Here is a 19,764-nt window from a genome sequence, read left to right as displayed (position 1 = left end):
ATAACCAAAATCCGTTTGATGGTACATTGCCTGGAACCAGCAAAAAAACCTATACTTGTGTGGGTTCATATGAAACATTGGGATCCAGAAAATCCAAGGAATACAAAGATTCACCTCTTTACATTTATTTAATACTGAAATGATTAACTAAAACTTCCTGATGCTCAGAGATAATATCCTGGAGCGACTCATGACAAGGAACATTCGTGCTATTTCCTATGCTCGTGAAGGCAACCGTATCGAAGCCGAACTCTCTTAATAAAACCTCCACAAAATCATTCGCCGCCTTATCCGCTGGAGCTGTGACGTATCTATCATGCAGATCCTGAATATCTTTACGAACACTCGCCTTGTCCAACACTGGTTTAGACCGACCCAGTGAAGGCAAGCCCCGACAAGTAAAAAACTTAATCCTATTTTCCAGGACTTCCACAACTCTGTTAAACCATGCATTGAAAGTGTTTACAGATAACTTAAACTTGTAATTTTAACTTGGCAGCAATCAGTGATGGCATGAAGTGCAGTCATGTCATGATGGTATATGCCATACAAGGCTTTCAACTGGTTTGATGAACAGCTCGCTGTTTGCTCAAGATTACTTGTGGGGGATATGGACAACTCCAAACTCTCCGCTGATTGATATAATTGATCATAATGGAGCATTACGTATTGTTATGAATTTGGGGTAGGGGATAATATATAGATTTAGGGAGATCTGTATAGGTAGGTGTCTGGCTGTCGTAATAGCGAACCTCACCTGTAATAAGTTCTGTGTTGAGGCAGTTTGTCGGATTAAGGTGTGTCTTCATCCCCATTACGAGGAATGGGGCCTGATAAATAGTTTTAGAGAATAAGGATAAGACCCCTGTGTGTGAAACCTGGTGATCACACCTGTGTCCCTGATGGCAACGCACTCTTGTAGACATTAGATAGGCCCATCAGTGCACCACATTAATTAAATCCCCTCCCCACCCCCCTTTACAATGACCGACGATAAAACTGACTCGAAGAAACAAGCAGGAAGGGGCCGTGCAGTGGTACACCATGACGAGCGATCAAGCATTGACCAGGCAAGCTGGGAGCCACGCCCAGTACTAGTGATTGGCCAGTGGAGGAGCGAGCAACAAAGACCACACCGATTGGCAGAGTAGGGGAGGACATGTGATTGGTCAAAGGAAGGGCAGAGAGCTGCTCCATGATTGGGGGTGAGAAAGGTAAAGGAGTGACACACTGATTGGCCACCAACCCAAGAGACCACGGCCAATCAGTGCAGAAGGCGTGAACGAACGACCAACAAGCTACGCACTGGTTGGAGGGCAAGCGCCAGTGACGAAAAAGGGCGTGAAAGGCGACAAGTTAGCGATGCACTGGTTGGAGGGGGAGGGAGCTGACGTCAGGAGACCACCAGTAAAACCGCTCGCTCGCCAGCATTTTGAGCTTCTCTTCCCTTGTTCTCTCGTCCCTGGTTCCTTCCTGCCCGGAGCTCTTCCCTTTGCCTTTTGCTCTGGACTGTCCCTTCGTGCTGGACCTGTTCTTGCCTTTGGACTTTGGTGGAGAGACCAGCGCCGACGATCATCCTCCCCTGTTGTTCGTGCTCCTGGTGCCTGCGTGCTGTGTGGTGCGGGACGGCCGGTGCAGAGAGGTGTGTTCGCATCACGCCCGAGCGGTTTGCACCAAGCGGAGCCGCGTCCGGACACGAGCTTGGGGCCTGGACGACAACAGACAGACAAGACGCACCACATTCCACAACACGACGAGACATTTATTTTATTCATCCACTCCCATTGTTTCGTATCTGAAGTCTGTGCGGGGACGTCCCAACTTAGGTTTTAGTTTCTTCTGTCGCGTTTCCTTGTTCTCGGTTTCGTCAATAAATATTTATTGTTATACATTTTACCTCCGTCTCGGGTTGAGTTCATAATTTGCAGGGAGAAGACATCGTCAGGCCAGAAAAAGTAAGCGCGGCATCCTCCCCCAATCGCCCGGCCCGTGTGTCGATCTGCCATTGATTTGAGGAAATGCCTCCATTAAAGCTCGATTCATCCATGGTGACGCTCGGTCTTAACAAGGAAAAACCACACGACAACTGGAGTCAAGGAGTGAGATACGGACCCGACGGACAACTTTTTGTCCAAGGGCGAGATCGACAGGGTCGGGCGTACATCGCGCCCGGCATTCGGACGCAAAAATTTTCAAAGTCGGAGGTGCTATAAACGATTTTTTAGTCAATTGGTGTGTGCGAAACGTGAAATTACGGTTCGAAAATTTAAATTCTTCTTTTATTCTTGAGGTAAAATACGCAAGCATGAAACGCGTTAGCCAACAGGGCAATGGCGGACGCCGACCTGGACGCACGTGAGGGAAATGCCGTTGGAATTGGAAGTGGGCCGAATGCTGGGGAAAAGCATAGTGATGGAGCTTTCCCCACTGTCAAGACGGTCCCAAACGCTTTCCAGGTCGAGATGATGAGTTTTTTGAAGGGAACGAGGAATGACATTAATGCCCATTATGAACAAATGAATAGCAAACTGGATGCCCACATTGCACAATTTAAGGAATGCACGAATGAATCAAAGGAAGAACTAAATAATTGTGCTGATGGGGCACCGGAGCTGAGAATTGTCATGGGAATCAAATTAAAACGGGAGACTGCATGTTTGGAGGTGAATGGGGAATGTGAAAATTTTAATGAGGAATGTTGGATACATGAAGGCCTGGGAAGTTATCGGGGCCAGGTGGGTGTCACAACACAGCGACTGGGGGATGGATTGGGATCCTTGCTGCACAAGTGCAGTTGTGCAGAGCAAGAGGTGTTGGGGGTCCGTGTGGCGGAACCGGACCGGGTGTGTAATGATGGAGGCCTGTGGGGGTCAGAAATGATTGATGTGAATTATAAGCATGATGTGAGGAGACAGCGGTTGGGGACCTGGGACAGTCCCATGGAGGACAAGGTTGACCAGGTCCAAAGGAGTTTGTGGGTTGAGGTGAGTTGGTCCGGGGAGGAGGTTGAAGTGACTGAGGGGACCCTCACCATGCACACCAATTGGGTACCAGAGGCTCCGAAATTGAATAACTAGCAGGGGGAGTGTGTTGGCTCCAAGCTGGATTTGGACCTGGGAGAGTCGGGAGATAGAGCCTCGGATAATTTAATCCCCATAGGGAACTTGGAACAGCTGCAGGTAGGGGCAGAACAGCCTGGAGGAGTTGTTACCTGCAGCTGCGGGTTGGCATGGGAAATCAAAATTTTTAAAAGGAAAAATAAATTTATGTTTAAATGGGAATTTGATTTGGCACAGCCTTGGAGGGAGTTGGTCCCCGGGCTGTGGAATATGGACCTGGAGAGGTCATTGGGGATGGCGTTGGGGAAAATTTGCCCCTTTCAAAATTTGGGTATGCCAGCCAGCTGGGGGGCTGTGCTGGCGAGATTTGGATGTGGGGTTCGACCCTGGATGTCATGATACGAACTGGGCCCCACGGGGGGTCTGGTGGAGTGTGGCGTCCCTTGTCCATCGGGGTGCCGCCCGAGTGGATGGCTCGGGCAGGTAGGGTCACCGGACCCTGGTGGGGGTTACGACCTCCAGGGGTCTGAGGTGGTTTCTCATCGGCCTAGGATGGCGTATTAAGAGGACAAGTCGGGGGGGGGGGGGGGTGTTGTGGGTCGCGCTTTGATGGTGGCACTGCAGATGGCCAACATGGGCCTGATGTGGTGACCGCCCAGGCATGCGGCCTGACACCCTCTCCCTGAGACTCTGGGACAGCCAGCATGTGATGACCTGCCATGCTGTGCTGGTCTATGGACATGGGTCGATCCGCATGGACATAGCATGCCGGACAACCATTGGGGCATCTGTGGAACGTGATGGTGTGAGAATGACCTTCCGCAGATGTTCCGTTATGATTTGTGGACTCTTGGCTTGGAAAGAGAGCCATGGGAGTGTTGAATTGGGAATGTGTAACATGCCAAGCATATGGGCCAGGCTCGGCTGGCATGTGTATGGAGAAGCACCCTTCTTTGGTGAGATTAGTAAAATGTGAGAAATGTTTGGCATGGGTAATCTGAGGGAAGATGCAAATTCAAGGGTTCATTTTGTGATGCTGTGGTGGTCACTGACATCAGTGGCACCATTATTGATCCAGGTGTGTCAGACCAAAGTGTTGGAGGCTGGGTAATATCTGGGATCATCCTCCCCTGTTGTTCATCCTCCTGGTGCCTGCGTGCTGTGTGGAGCAGGATGGACTGTGCAGAGAAGGGTGTTCGTGCCAACCGGAGCCACGTCCGGACGCGAGCTTGGGGCCTGGACAGCAGACAGATAAGATGCACCACATTCCACAACACGACAAGACATTAATTTTATTCATCCTCTCCCAATGTTTCGAATCTGAAGTCTGTGCGGGGACGTCCCAACTTAGGTTTTAGTTTATTCCATCGCGTTTCCTTGTTCTCGGTTCCGTTAATAAATATTTCTTGTTGTACATTTTACCTCCGTCTCGGGTTGAGTTAATAATTTGCAGGGAGAAGACATCGTCAGGCCAGAAAAAGTAAGTGCGGCATCCTCCCCCAATCGCCCGGCCCGTGTGTCGATCCGCCATTGATTTGAATAAACGCCTCCATTAAAGCTTGATTCATCCATGGTGACGCTCAGTCTTAACTGGGCAAACCATACGACAATATTCCCAATAACACAGACAGTGCATTTGAACTTTAAGAACCTCTCTTTATCGTGAAATCCTTCACAAATTCAAGTTTCATGAAATGCATCTGCAGGATTCTTTGAAAACAATTTTACAACAAGGGTGTTCTCCCCATATCACACATAATGAAACATGGACTTCAGCAAAGATTGAGTAAAAATTAATGTTCAAGCTGCCATGGAAAGATGCCATCTGAGCATAACCAAAAAGGGACAAGAAAAACAACTAAATCAAAAAGAAAACAAAATTCACAACACTGGTCACAATCAAAAAAATTCAAATGGAACTTGGCTGGATACATGGCAAGGACAGAGACAAGAATTACAAACTGTAAAACTCAGGAAGACCCTGAAAGAAGCACGATGAGATCCAAGATCAGTTTGAGAGATAAAGTTATCATTTGCGTTTTTGGCATCAAATTTACAACGATTCTCGATTATGAGAATATGGAGAATCTAATAAATTTTACATTTTTTTTTATAGGCTGTAATTTTCTTTAAACTTGATCAGATGGGGTTAGCATTTTGAGGTTAGCATTGTTGTCTTTTGGCAGCAATTTGCATTCATTGTTGTGGACATTCTAGTGACAGCCAGCTGTATGGTTTTCATAAAGGGGTGTGGGATGCTGGCTGGTTGTCATGGATTACAGATAGTACTCTGAGAGGTTGTATGACAAGGTATATCCCCAAAGCACTGTATGCTTTCACGATAGCTTTCTCCTTGCTGGTTCACAGCATACCTTGCCTGCTGCTGTGGATCGCATACATCGCTGAGGATCCGGATTCTCTGTGGCTCCGACTATCAATGGTACAATTGCAGATTTCATCAATTTCAAAATCGACATCACATCTTTTTTCATATCCTGGTATTTCAGATTTCAGCTCTCCTGTATGGATCTTCATATGTTTATTCAAATTGCCTTGATGAGAGAAACCTTCATCACATATCGAGCATTTGTGTGGTCGCTCTCCTGTATGGATCTTCATATGTGATTTCAAACTGCTGCTCTGAGAGAAACCTTTGTCACATATCGAGCATTTGTTGGGTCGCTCTCCTGTATGGATCATCATATGTTGATTCAAATTGCTGCTCTGAGAGAAACCTTTATCACATATCGAGCATTTGTGAGGACGCTCTCCTGTATGGATCGTCATATGTAATTTCAAACTGCTGCTATGAGAGAAACCTTTATCACATAACGAGCATTTGTAAGGTTGCTCTCCTGTATGGATCCTCATATGTACTTTCAAACTGTCGCCACGAGAGAAACCTTTATCACATATCGAGCATTTGTGAGGACGCTCTTCTGTATGGATCCTCATATGTAATTTCAAATTGCTGCCACGAGAGAAACCTTGATCACATATCGAGCATTTGTGAGGTTGCTCTCCTGTATGGATCCTCATATGTAATTTCAAATGGCTGCTCTGAGAGAAACCTTTATCACACATCGAGCATTTGTGAGGTCGCTCTCCTGTATGGATCCTCATATGTAATTTCACTTTGCCGCCATGAGAGAAACCTCTTTCACATATCGAGCATTTGTGCGGTCGCTCTCCTGTATGGATCCTCATATGTGATTTCAAACTGTCGCCACGAGAGAAACCTTTATCACATATCGAGCATTTGTGCGGACGCTCTCCTGTATGGATCGTCATATGTAATTTCAAACTGCTGTTATGAGAGAAACCTTTATCACATATCGAGCATTTTTGAGGATGCTCTCCTGTATGGATCATCATATGGAATTTCAAATTGTGTTTATGAGAGAAACCTTTGTCACATATCGAGCATTTGTGCGGACGCTCTCCTGTATGGATCCTCATATGTAATTTCAAACTGCCGCTTTGAGAGAAACCTTTATCACATATCGAGCATTTGTGTGGTCGCTCTCCTGTATGGATCCTCATATGTTGATTCAAATTGCTTTTTGTCTTGAAACCTTTATCACATATCGAGCATTTGTGGGGGTGTTTTCCAGTGTGAATCCTCATGTGTATTTTGAGGTAACTCGTTGAAGCAAAATCCATTCTGCACACATTACACTTGTAACGTATTTGCCTTTCTGGAACCTTTTCATGTTTGTTTAATTCAATATTAATATTGGTGTTGTGAGGCCCAGTCAGGCACTTGAATTTTATCGGAAGTCGGTCTTGATTTCGTGATTGTTTCTTCAAAAATTGCTTCTTCATCACTGTCAAACTGCGACTGGACCTTATTTGTCCCATATTACTTCTGGATTGTTCTACAGAAACAAAAAACACAACATTTTCTTTTTTTGTCAAAATCAAAATATTGAACAATATTCCTAAAATTATATATTTTTTCAACATCAAAGATTGAATGTTAATTTTTTGCATTTCTACTCACCAGTTGCAAAACAGGAAGCACTTCCGTTTGTCATGTGAATATCATCTGAACCTTCCTTTGCAGAAGCACATTTTGAATCTTCTTTGGCAGATGAATCGTTGTTGTGTTGTCTGTCTTCCACATTTACAGAAAAGACATCACCTGTGTGCAAATCAGCGTCAATCTTTTGCAGGGAAATGAGATTGAGAACGTTCTTGAGACTTCATGGAACATGTTACGTCATGGAATGTGAACATCAATTTATATATAAAAATGAAGTTAAAGATTGTTTAAAAGAAATCTTAAGCGCTAATGAGGCAGTCTTCTCAATCACCCTGAAACACCGCCCTATTTCACATGTCCAAGTACTGCTGCACCGTAGGTTAGTGGAAGTAACAAGGCGATTTGTGTTCAACAATATTTAAGCATTTAATTCAATTTAAAGAAAATAAAGATTGGAAAATTCATTTTGAAAAATTTCTGGAATTTACCGACATTGCACAGAGTTTATCACATCACTCCAACACAATACATTAGTTATTTATTATCTAAATTATCTAAATATCACAGAATCAGCACCATCACAGGACATTTAGTCCATCTCTTCACTGCAACCTCCTCCCAGCACATGTATAAAAATAAGACATTGCTAATTAGACAGTTGGCTCCAAACCTTACGAGGAAGCTACTTTTCCAATGCCTTTTTTGAAAATACCCCATTTGATGTGGCATACTCTGTAATATAGGGTCGGTGCTGCTGAAGCAGTTCCTTGGCAAGGGTCAGGCTGGGCAATGTGCCATCTCCATATCACCAACATTTAGCTAATCACAGCCGTTATCTAATCAGGTTGAGACAATGACATGAGGGATGGATATCTGCAATATGAAAGCTAAATGTCAAATGGTTTTTGAAATATCGTGTACACAAAAATACATGGACAGATGATCGGTCGGTCAAGCTTATTATACACGAATATAGTCACAAAATAATTGAAGCACACATAGTAAAAACAAAAAAGGTGTCTGTTGATGGTAAAAAGCAATTAAACTTTTTCTGGCTGATTTTTTCCCTTTTTTCTGATTGTCTCCGACCTTGTCTGCAGGGCAGAAAAAAAAGTTAAATTGTTTTTACTTATTTGGCGATAATTATTTTGATACTATATTATTTTGTTTTCACATATGACTACTATTTTGTTATCATATTTCATACCTGTCCCAAGTTCGGTAAAATAAATAAATCCCTTCAACGTTTCACAAGTTATTGCGCTGACAAATGGACAGACAACCCAAGTTCATAATACCTGCATATCGGTACATAAAAAGGTACGGGAACATTTGTACATGCTCACAAAATGCGGGGAGTTGTTGTTGTTGTCCTCCTCTTCCCTTTGTAAGGGGTGAGGTCCAACGGTACCAAGCCCCTGCCCTGCTTTGACCATGATACTCCTCCACTCCATTCCACTCCGTCTTCAACCAACTCTCTGCACCCTCACTTTACTGAGATCTTTCTTCACACAATCCTCCCACCTGAACAACAGTCTACCTCTCTTCCTCCTACCTTATTTCCTCAACCCACTTTCTTTGCCATTCTTTCTTCCCCCATCCACACCAAATGTCGAGCCCATTTCAGCCGACATTTCACCAATGTCCCCGTTAAGCTCATCTACACACCAATCTCCTCCCTCAGTTCATCCATTCTCCTTTTATCCACCCTCTTCACTCCAGCAATCCTCTTCACTCAGTTGTTCTTGCAAATCTGCAGCTTCTGTTGTTGTCTCTCTGTCAGTGCCACCATCTCCAGACCCAAAAGGCAGTCCGGTGGTACACACCATACCAGAACCTTCCATTCAATCTCATTTAATTTTTTTTGTCTGCCATTACTCTTTGAATCCTCTTCCACACCTCTGCCTCTGACTTACCATCTCCAGTCACTGCCCCCCCCCCCCCCCGCCCAGAAACTCAAACCTATTTCCTTCTCTGATCTCATTCCCCTCCAACCTGATATTCATTTATTTTCTCTTCTGCCCAACCCACATCACCTCCGTCTTCTCCATGCTCATTTTCTGCCCATGTTTCAAAAATGCCCCCTTCCACTCCCCCAGTACTTCCTGCATTGCCTGCCCACTCCCCACCACAAGTCAGATCATCCTCACACAATATTCTCCGCATAATATCTTTCATGCTTACCTTCCTGCTTACCAGCTCCATCATCATGATGAACAGGAGTGGACAGAGAGGACGTCTCTGCCTCAAACTGATGTTCACATTGAACTCCAACATCCAAGGACCAACCAAAACTCTTGCCTTTGTTCCCTTGCACACCACTCCCAATCCCGCCCTTCACCAACCTCACTTCTGCTTCTGTCACTCCCATCCATTTCAGTGTCGCCATCACCATCTCTCTCTCGAGACAGTGCAATAGGCCTTCTCCAGATCCACAAGTCCCAATGCCATTTCACCTTGCATCTCCAACCTCCTCTCCACCAGATGTCTCAGCATGAACATCCGTTCTGTCATTCCCTTTCTGAACACCTGCTGCCCTTCTCAGATCTGCTTCTCCACACTCTTCCTCATACTCTCATCCAGAATCCTCTCCAGCACCTTCATAACATGACTAAGGAGTGTAATTCCCCTTAACTTCCCCAGATCTTGAAGACTCCCCATCCCCTTTCATGTCGGAACAATAAACCCTATCCTTCACTCCTCTGGAATTGACCCATCTCTCATATGGACATTCAACAACCTCTTTGTTCACCTGACTCCAACTTCTCCAGCTGCAATTATAATTTGTGTACATGCCTCATCAACGCCGAGCTTCTTCCCCTTTTCATCCTCTTCAATGCCGTCCGCACTTCCTCTTCCGTGATCTCTGCTTTTCCCTCCACATAACTCTGTAGTTCCAGCTCACTGTTGCTTCCTTCCTGATTCAACAGCTTGGAAAGATCCTTCACACACCTTCAATCGTGCACCCCTCTCTGTCACTGGCCTTCCACCTCTATCCTTCATCTCCGCCCCTCCTTTCATGTCTTTCTATCCTCATTCCTGTCACGAGCCAATTTATGGATAATCTTTCTCCCACCATCATCTTCGAACTTGTTGTACACTTCCTCTTTCATATCATTCCTCGCCTTAACCACATATTTTCTTGCTGCTTTCTTCTTCTGCCCATACAGGTGTAGCACCCCGCATCAGGCTATCTCCCTCTATCATCGATTTTCAATATCCTCTTCCAAATCTCCTTCTTTTCACCAACTTCCAAGCCCGATATCCCTGCTCTCAAATGTTGTACTTGTGTGCTCCCCTCTCTCTTCCCATCTTGACTCCTGCTCCTTTTATCAAATGTTTTATGTGTCAGTTTGTCTTTTTGTGATCTATGCTAGCTCTTACACGAGCCTCGATCTTGTATACAAAAAACAAACAAACAAAAAAACTGCCTTCGCTACTTCCTCTGTCCACCATACCTGGTTTCTATCCCTCGACAATGCACCCTCTCCTGACGTCCTTCCACGCAACACTTCTGCAATTCCCTTACATGCCGCTGCATACTTCCATTCCTTCTCCAAACCTTCCGCTTCTTCGCTACGTTGCTCATACCTGACCCTCACCCTCTCCTTGTACTCTTCGGTTGTGGTCCACATAACCAACAAAACACACCATTTGCCTCGAAACCACCACCCATGTCATAACTATCCATCCCTCCCATCGTCCCACTCTGACCACTTGCTGGCTGATGTCTCCCGAAACTTTTATTCCTACGCCATTACTCAATTCATCCTCACTCGGGTGCAACAGCATGTATCCTCCTACGAACCTCCTGGCCCTATCCCCCATCTGGTCTTCTGCACACACACAACACTTCCAACCTCCTTCTCTGCATCATCTCCACCACCTCAACCCCTCTCACAATCCCCCCCCCCCCCTCCACCCCTCCAACCGCATTATTTCACGCATTCAAACTACCGATCCGAGCTTCGCTTCTGAATCTCTGCCCACCTGGCCGAACGAATTACATGTTGATGAGTTTGTGACACTCATAGGAAAATTTAAAAGCTGAAATATGCATATGTAGGAATGGGAAAATGGGAAGGTGATTGGGGGATTGGAAGAGGAAGGAAAGAGGTTTTGGGGTGGTGGAATTAAAGAGGGTAATCCATCTATGTGTGTGCCGTCCCTTGGATGTTCATTAAACTGGTGTCTCATTGCTGCCATTAGTTGGTGGGCGTTATGCAGGGAAGTAATGCTGGATTATTGTGTGGATGCATCGTTTTACTATATAATCGGAATACTGTATATGAGTTCTAAAGGTTTTTGAGGAATATCCATTTGGAAAGTAGTTCCCTCTTCCAGATCAGCTTCACCTGCACACAAGTCCACTTTTTTGGGGGGGGATTCAAAGTCGAGGCTCGCGCAAGAGGAATACATAAAACACAAAGACAAACAGAAAACACATAAAACATGCAATAAAGGGAGTGAGAGGCAAGAGGGGGAGAGAGAGGGAAACACAACAACAGAAGAGAACAGGGACAGTGGTAGATCTGCAGAAGGGAAAGGGGTGTGGTGGGGGATGGGGAAGTGGGATGGGGAGTGGGAAACGGTATAAAACACAAAGACATTACTCGGACTTTAAGGAAAGAAAAACGGAATTTGAAAAATGGTGGATTTGGGTTGTATTAACGGGGGTAGAAAAGATCAAGGTTTTGAATAAGAGAAGATAAGAGATGGTGGAAAAGAGAAGATAAGAGATGGTAGAAAAGAGAAGATAAGGGATGGTGGATAAGAGAAGATAAGACGTGGTGGATAAGAGAAGATAAGACGTGGTGGATAAGAGAAGATAAGAGATGGTGGATAAGAGAAGATAAGAGATGGTGGATAAGAGAAGATAAGACGTGGTGGATAAGAGAAGATAAGAGATGGTGGATAAGAGAAGATAAGACGTGGTGGATAAGAGAAGATAAGAGATGGTGGATAAGAGAAGATAAGAGATGGTGGATAAGAGAAGATAAGAGATGGTGGATAAGAGAAGATAAGACGTGGTGGATAAGAGAAGATAAGAGATGGTGGATAAGAGAAGATAAGACGTGGTGGATAAGAGAAGATAAGAGATGGTGGATAAGAGAAGATAAGACGTGGTGGATAAGAGAAGATAAGAGATGGTGGATAAGAGAAGATAAGAGATGGTGGATAAGAGAAGATAAGAGATGGTGGATAAGAGAAGATAAGACGTGGTGGATAAGAGAAGATAAGAGATGGTGGATAAGAGAAGATAAGAGATGGTGGATAAGAGAAGATAAGAGATGGTGGATAAGAGAAGATAAGAGATGGTGGATAAGAGAAGATAAGAGATGGTGGATAAGAGAAGATAAGAGATGGTGGATAAGAGAAGATAAGAGATGGTGGATAAGAGAAGATAAGAGATGGTGGATAAGAGAAGATAAGAGATGGTGGATAAGAGAAGATAAGAGATGGTGGATAAGAGAAGATAAGAGATGGTGGATAAGAGAAGATAAGACGTGGTGGATAAGAGAAGATAAGAGATGGTGGATAAGAGAAGATAAGAGATGGTGGATAAGAGAAGATAAGAGATGGTGGATAAGAGAAGATAAGAGATGGTGGATAAGAGAAGATAAGACGTGGTGGATAAGAGAAGATAAGAGATGGTGGATAAGAGAAGATAAGACGTGGTGGATAAGAGAAGATAAGAGATGGTGGATAAGAGAAGATAAGAGATGGTGAATAAGAGAAGATAAGAGATGGTGGATAAGAGAAGATAAGAGATGGTGGATAAGAGAAGATAAGAGATGGTGGATAAGAGAAGATAAGAGATGGTGGATAAGAGAAGATAAGAGATGGTGGATAAGAGAAGATAAGAGATGGTGGATAAGAGAAGATAAGAGATGGTGGATAAGAGAAGATAAGACGTGGTGGATAAGAGAAGATAAGAAGTGGTGGATAAGAGAAGATAAGAGATGGTGGATAAGAGAAGATAAGAGATGGTGGATAAGAGAAGATAAGACGTGGTGGATAAGAGAAGATAAGAGATGGTGGATAAGAGAAGATAAGAGATGGTGGATAAGAGAAGATAAGCCGTGGTGGATAAGAGAAGATAAGAGATGGTGGATAAGAGAAGATAAGAGATGGTGGATAAGAGAAGATAAGAGATGGTGGATAAGAGAAGATAAGAGATGGTGGATAAGAGAAGATAAGAGATGGTGGATAAGAGAAGATAAGAGATGGTGGATAAGAGAAGATAAGACGTGGTGGATAAGAGAAGATAAGAGATGGTGGATAAGAGAAGATAAGACGTGGTGGATAAGAGAAGATAAGAGATGGTGGATAAGAGAAGATAAGACGTGGTGGATAAGAGAAGATAAGAGATGGTGGATAAGAGAAGATAAGACGTGGTGGATAAGAGAAGATAAGAGATGGTGGATAAGAGAAGATTAGAGATGGTGGATAAGAGAAGATAAGAGATGGTGGATAAGAGAAGATAAGGGATGGTGGATAAGAGAAGATAAGAGATGGTGGATAAGAGAAGATAAGAGATGGTGGATAAGAGAAGATAAGGGATGGTGGATAAGAGAAGATAAGAGATGGTGGATAAGAGAAGATAAAAGATGGTGGATAGGAGAAGATAAGACGTGGTGGATAAGAGAAGATAAGAGATGGTGGATAAGAGAAGATAAGACGTGGTGGATAAGAGAAGATAAGAGATGGTGGATAAGAGAAGATAAGAGATGGTGGATAAGAGAAGATAAGAGATGGTGGATAAGAGAAGATAAGAGATGGTGGATAAGAGAAGATAAGGGATGGTGGATAAGAGAAGATAAGAGATGGTGGATAAGAGAAGATAAGAGATGGTGGATAAGAGAAGATAAGAGATGGTGGATAAGAGAAGATAAGAGATGGTGGATAAGAGAAGATAAGGGATGGTGGATAAGAGAAGACAAGAGGTTTTACCCAATACTGCACATAGATGGTCGATGTCCAAACTGCAGTTATTGAAATTTAGTTAATTACAACTTAATTACAAGGTTTAAATAAACATTTCCGAATTAAATAATTCTTTTATTTCAAAGAAAGACCAAATTATTGTTAGAAAAAAGCAATTTCCACATTGTGTTCATTTTATCGACCAGTGGGTTGGAGTTTGTTTTCAAATGAAAATTTTGTTTTTTTTTAACGTTCTCATTGTTCAACCAAATATTTCAAAGATATAAAGAATATAAAGATAACATATAAAGATATAAAGAATATAAAGATAACATATAAAGATATAAAGAATATAAAGATAACATATAAAGATATAAAGATAACAAGGAAATTATGTGATGATTTTTACTGTTTAAACAAGGATAAGAGATTGATCAGCTGTCTCCGTGTGCAGCGCGCCTGTTCAAGAGAACTAAAAGTCCAAGAAAAACATGGCACGCCATCGCAAATCCCCACGCTTCATACCCAAAACAAAGTTGAAAGATGGCAACAAGTTCCACCAGGAATGACCCAATATCAAATTTTTAGGGTTTCCTTTCCATTTGGCCGGTGATGCTAAATTCTGGGGCATGAACCGGGAGTCAACGAAAAAGGTTATACATTCCATGTGTCCTCAATGCTGATTGCATATACAAGTTTACATTAAAAAAAAATTTTTTCTTATGCGCCTCTAATGACATTTTTTGCTATTCCACCTTTTGGTATTGGTATACTATTTTTACCCTCACCTGACGAGAGGGTATTGCATTTGAGTCCGTTTGTTTGGCCGTCTGTTTGTCCGCACAGAATACATATGATTTTCTGTGCAACTGTTGGTCCGATTGACAGGAAATTTTCACCATAGGTGTAACTCCACCTGTATAATTTTTCTATGGTAACCATGACGTCATATGTCACGTGGTTCGGCCGCCTTCATGGGAAAAAAACAAAAAACTTTGCACCTCTATATCTCCGAAAGGGCTCAACAGAAAAAATTGAGACATGGCTCATTGTGAAGAACTCTCCATGGGGAATCAAATATGTTAATGATCTCATAGGTGCCTCCATTATGACGTCATAATTCGAAAAGTACAAAACTTCATCCGATCAAGATGAAATGTCGAGCATAATCTCGGAATAAATTAGTGGAGAAAAAAAAATGATGTCATCGGTCACGTGGTTCGGCCGCCATATTTGTTTTAACACAGCCTAAAAAACCACTGAAAATACATCCTGGTGAGGGTATGCAATCTCTGATTGCTCTTTCTTGTTGGTAATGTACCCAGGGGGTGGGGTCAAAATGATATGAAGCTTGCACGTTTTTGCCATGTGGTGATCATAACAACCAAGTTTGTGATTTTTTACACTACCGTTCAGGAAGAGACAGCATGATTGACAGACGGACGGCCCGACAGAGCTGATGACAAAATGACTTCGATGAAGCGTCTTCATATTTTTCAAAAAGCGTGGGATAACAAGGATAAGCCTCCCATGGCTAAAGAGAGGTAACAAACTACTTCCTGCATGCAAATAATTTAAATGCACCATTTAACATGGAACACCTCGGAATTTAACGTAATTCCCAAAAAAGAAAAAAAAACAGAGGCAATTGGCCCCAATTTTTCAAATGCTGCGAGCAGACTTTGGTACATCACGGGTGATGATGGTTGTGGTCAGGTTTCATCGAAATTGTTTGTGTCGTTCTAATGTGGGTGGATGGGGGGGGGGGGGAGGTCAAACCTGGACCCACTTTGACCCTGGTAGACCCTCTGAGATCTCGATTTTTTTTATGCCGTGAGAAAACTCGAGTTCCAACACACAAAATATAATCTTAGCCAGGTTTGGTCACAATGCCATCAGCAGTTTCATAGAAGATGTTCCAAGTGTTCACGGACAAACTGACCACTCAACATCCCATAAGCTCCCCGGAAAAATGTTCCAGGTGAGCTAAAATTTACCTTGTGCCCATATCAAAAATCCATTCATATTAAACAAGACAAGGCTGCACCAAAAGAGATTATACAAGTTTCAAAGATACAAAAAAAAATGGCAGAAGATCAAGATATGTGTTGACATGTGATGTTGTGTATAAAAATATATATATATATAAATATATCACACACCAGACGTGGGTCTTAAACCATCATCCTGAGAGCGAAGGCTGCAGACATCATTGAAACCGATTCCAGAGAAACCAGAAACGTTGTCCAGCTGCACATTTTGGAATCCGAATATCTTTTCACAGAAACTGGAAAGTTCCAGAATAGCATTCTCCAAGTTGATGAAAATGCTTCCCAAAAGCGAAGAACCTGCAATCTGGACATGTTGCGGCTTCGAAAAAGAATTCATAAATTTACAGAAGTCAGCATACATCGCAAATTGAAATTTCTCTTTGGCGAGAGAGAGGAGTTCGGTCCGCAATGGATCTGACTCAGTACAAGCTCGAATAACCTTCTGATTCTCAATTCCAAGCGTATCAATCACTGCTTGGGCTGTTTCTGCTCTCAGGCCTTGAGACTTGAGCCACACCAAGAAGCTCTCCATTTCACCGATGACCTGCCAGGGATACAATCAAAACCTGTGTTAAACACAGAAAAGTTATACATGCTATTTTCCTGACTAAGTTTGGAATTTTTGTGAGTTATTTCCATTGACAATCCAATCAATTATTATCCAATAAATCCGGGCATATGCATCCAGTTTGTTCACCCGCTGTGCCCCATTTTGTAAGTTTCCTTATCAATCAGCATCTCACGAATGTGAGTTTTTATATACCGAGACAAAGATAATCCCAGAGCAAACTAGGAGACCATTCAGCCCATTATGCTGCACCACATCAACACCAGACCAACTTTATCTGCAAAAACGATGCAATTTCATTGGGGGAATGAGGGGATGAATGTGGATGAGATGTGGCACGGCCAGGGATTTCCCAAGCGCATCAAATACAAATGGAGAACTACCTTTATGTTAATTATTTAAATTTAAAAAAGAAAAAGCAATATTCATATGTGTGTACATACATGTATATATCATGGTTCTTGAAAGTATTGTGAAGGCGATTTGCGTTACAAAATATTCAAGTATATAATTCAATTTAAATGAAGGTTTAAAGGTGTAAATCTTACTATAATGCACCAAATATCCGTCTGTCCGTTCGAAGGTACCGCAAAAATGGCCGAACCGATCGGAACGATATTTTGGGTGGTTAATCCTGGGACCCCTTGGACTAAAATAGGCTGTATTGTTTTTCCAAGTTTTCCAAGTTTTCCAATTTTCCAAACATGATGGAATAATATTTGCCGATATGAACAGTGATGTGGCTTTTGTTGAAATTCTTCAAATGCCGTTTAGATTTTGATGAGAATTACGAACCTGCAGCGAATCCGGAAGTGCACAGATGATGGCAATGCACGGGTTTGACAACATCCCAATACAAGTCATTCATTTGTCATGTTAAATCGTTAAACGTTAATCGTGTGAATCGTTTTGTTCAAGGATAAGCCTCCCGTGGCTAAAGGCATGATTGGAATTGAGTGAATACAGGTATGATTTTGAATTCGTAATTGTGTTCACCCAACCGTACGGAACTTCACATCAGGATTTAAATATTTGTTTGTCACAAATGTTGTTGAAAGTTCATTTTTCTTATTAATGCTATTTAATTTGTGATTGGAGTTATGCTGTTTGGAATGAAAAAAGAGATATCGAGTTCAAGTGAATGACGAAATGCAGTGACAGTTTTACGTTCTAAACGTGAAATTTGCGGATCACCATATACAGATTCGCCACAAACCCACGATCGATGTTTCTTCATGTGAACGTACCTGTTTGTTTGCGAATGGGCACGTTTTTCAAGGAAGTCCTTCACGAACTTGCTGTCCATGTCTGACGTGCGACTGAAGGTGCCACAGGAATGTGGATTTTATTGGTTTCCTGCTTTCGCATTCGCCGTTTCTGCATTGTCTGTTTGCTTATGGCCGCCCACCCGTGCTTAGCACGGGTTCCTCACTGGTTTAAGAAATTCAAGGTTTACCACCATTTATCCACCGGCTATTGCACCACCTTATCATTCTAACACCGTGGTTCCCAACCTGGGACCCATGGCCCCCTGCGGGGGGGGGGGGGGGCATGGTGTATTTCTCTGGGGGCCACGGGGTAATTTTAACCATACTAAAAATTTAATATTGTTTTTGGTTTTTTTTGACATTGTTTTGACTTTGATATTGTTATGTTTTTTTTCCGATTGTGGATTTGACGTTGTGGCTTCTGGGAGGAAAAAAAAAGAAAGTATCTTGACGAATACATAAAGCTTGGATTCACGTCCATTACCGTGTCTGGCCAAGAGAAACCACAATGTGTGCTGTGTCACAAGGTTTTGAGTACTGAATCCATGAAGCCATCCAAGTTGAAGTTGCACCTCGAGACAAATCACGCACAACATGTAAAGCAAGATCCCGAATTTTTCAAGCGGCATGAAATAAATTTAAAGCGACAGAAGTTGGATGAGGGAGGAGCTTTTCAACAACAAAATGTTGCAACTGTCCAGGCTTCTTATGAAGTTTCTCTTGAAATTGCAAAGAAGAAAAAACCCCACTCGATTGGGGAGACACTCTTCAAGCCTTGTACCCTCCTCATTGTTGAATGGGTTCTCGGCAAGGCAGAGGCTCGCAAAGTTGAACAGGTGTCTTTATCGAATAACACAGTGCAGCGTCGTATCCGTGACATGTCGGAAAATGTGAAACAACAGATCATCAATGAGATTAAGGCGGCGCCTTTCGACTTGTATTCTTTTCAACTTGATGAATTGACCGATGTTAGTTCCTGCTCCTGCCATGCTTGGTTCCAAATCCGGATTCCAAGAAAAAGTGAAGATGCTGGCACCACAAGCGAAAGGAACCCACTGTATGAGCACAAGGGGCATTCTTAGGAAAAATGCCAGGGGCACAGAAAAGGCCCCTCTGTGTGGTATGTGCCATGTGGCAAACGATAGAAAAGGCCCCTTAATATGGAATGTGGCAAACGATAGCAAAGGCCACTTTATATGGTATGTGGCAAACTATAGAAAAGGCCCCTTTATATGGTATGTGGCAAACTTTGGAAAAGGCCCCTTTATATGGTACGTGTATGGTATATGGTACGTTATATGGTACTATAACGTGTATGTCGATGAAAAGTATTTAGTAAGAGTAAATCCACTACCTGCAAGCGAATGATCTACAAGTTCTTCCTGTTCTATAAGTTTATCATAAACGTCCGTTAATAAGAACCCCTGGAGTGATATGATAAAGTCGGGTTTTGTTCTCATATAGCGTACTATAACAAGATCCTCTTTTTCATAATATGATTTTTCATTACCTCATTTTTCACGATTTGTTTTTATCAATTCCATTTTTACACCCATATAAAATTTAAGGGGATTAATCTCAGCCAACGCATTCGTCTCAGCCAACGTATTTACATACCTTTCAATGGCGGGTTTGACTGTTTCAACCGCCTCAGCTATTGATTTTGGTTCTGGGGGTGTCAAATTAAAAATCCTTATTCTAATATGGCCCTTAAATGCTCCATCAGAGTCCTTAATAGAGTATCCAAGCAACTTCTTGTGTTTTTGTGATTTAATATGAGTAGGAAAGCTCCTCTTCAAGACGGTCTTATCACAAACAGTACAATATTTTGTTTCTCGTTTAGGCGGGATCATCGTATGTAAAAGTTTGGTGGTGTGTCTTTTAGACCGAAGATGCTGAGGAAAGC

At 42.8% G+C, this 19,764-nt stretch overlaps 2 protein-coding genes across 2 annotated transcripts in view; both read right to left on the bottom strand.

Moving 5' to 3' along the window:
* Positions 1-19,764, bottom strand: part of LOC144888221 (uncharacterized) — a 71,903-nt gene that overhangs the window by 35,903 nt on the left and 16,236 nt on the right. The window contains exon 2 of the mRNA XM_078784872.1: positions 16,134-16,566. Coding sequence (XP_078640998.1) covers positions 16,134-16,554 — 421 coding nt within the window. The 5' untranslated portion in view covers positions 16,555-16,566. The remainder of the gene's footprint in view (positions 1-16,133; positions 16,567-19,764) is intronic.
* On the bottom strand, positions 4,695-7,174 carry LOC137419565 (uncharacterized). Its single transcript, XM_078770320.1, has 2 exons — positions 7,063-7,174; positions 4,695-6,927 (listed from the first exon to the last, which is right to left on the bottom strand). Exon 2 carries the CDS (start codon positions 6,918-6,920, stop codon positions 5,421-5,423), a length of 1,500 nt encoding a protein of 499 aa, XP_078626446.1. The 5' UTR covers positions 6,921-6,927; positions 7,063-7,174; the 3' UTR covers positions 4,695-5,420.

This window comes from Myxine glutinosa, chromosome 1 (assembly GCF_964187855.1).
Source record: "Myxine glutinosa chromosome 1, kmMyxGlut1.1, whole genome shotgun sequence".
Taxonomy (NCBI): Eukaryota; Metazoa; Chordata; class Myxini; order Myxiniformes; family Myxinidae; genus Myxine; species Myxine glutinosa.
Note: the sequence above shows the minus strand (reverse complement) of the source record. Positions and strands in the feature narration are given on the sequence as shown.

Bases quoted from the DNA above. Each gene is read 5' to 3' on its own strand.
- LOC137419565 (XM_078770320.1), bottom strand. From the start codon at position 6,920: ATGGGACAAATAAGGTCCAGTCGCAGTTTGACAGTGATGAAGAAGCAA.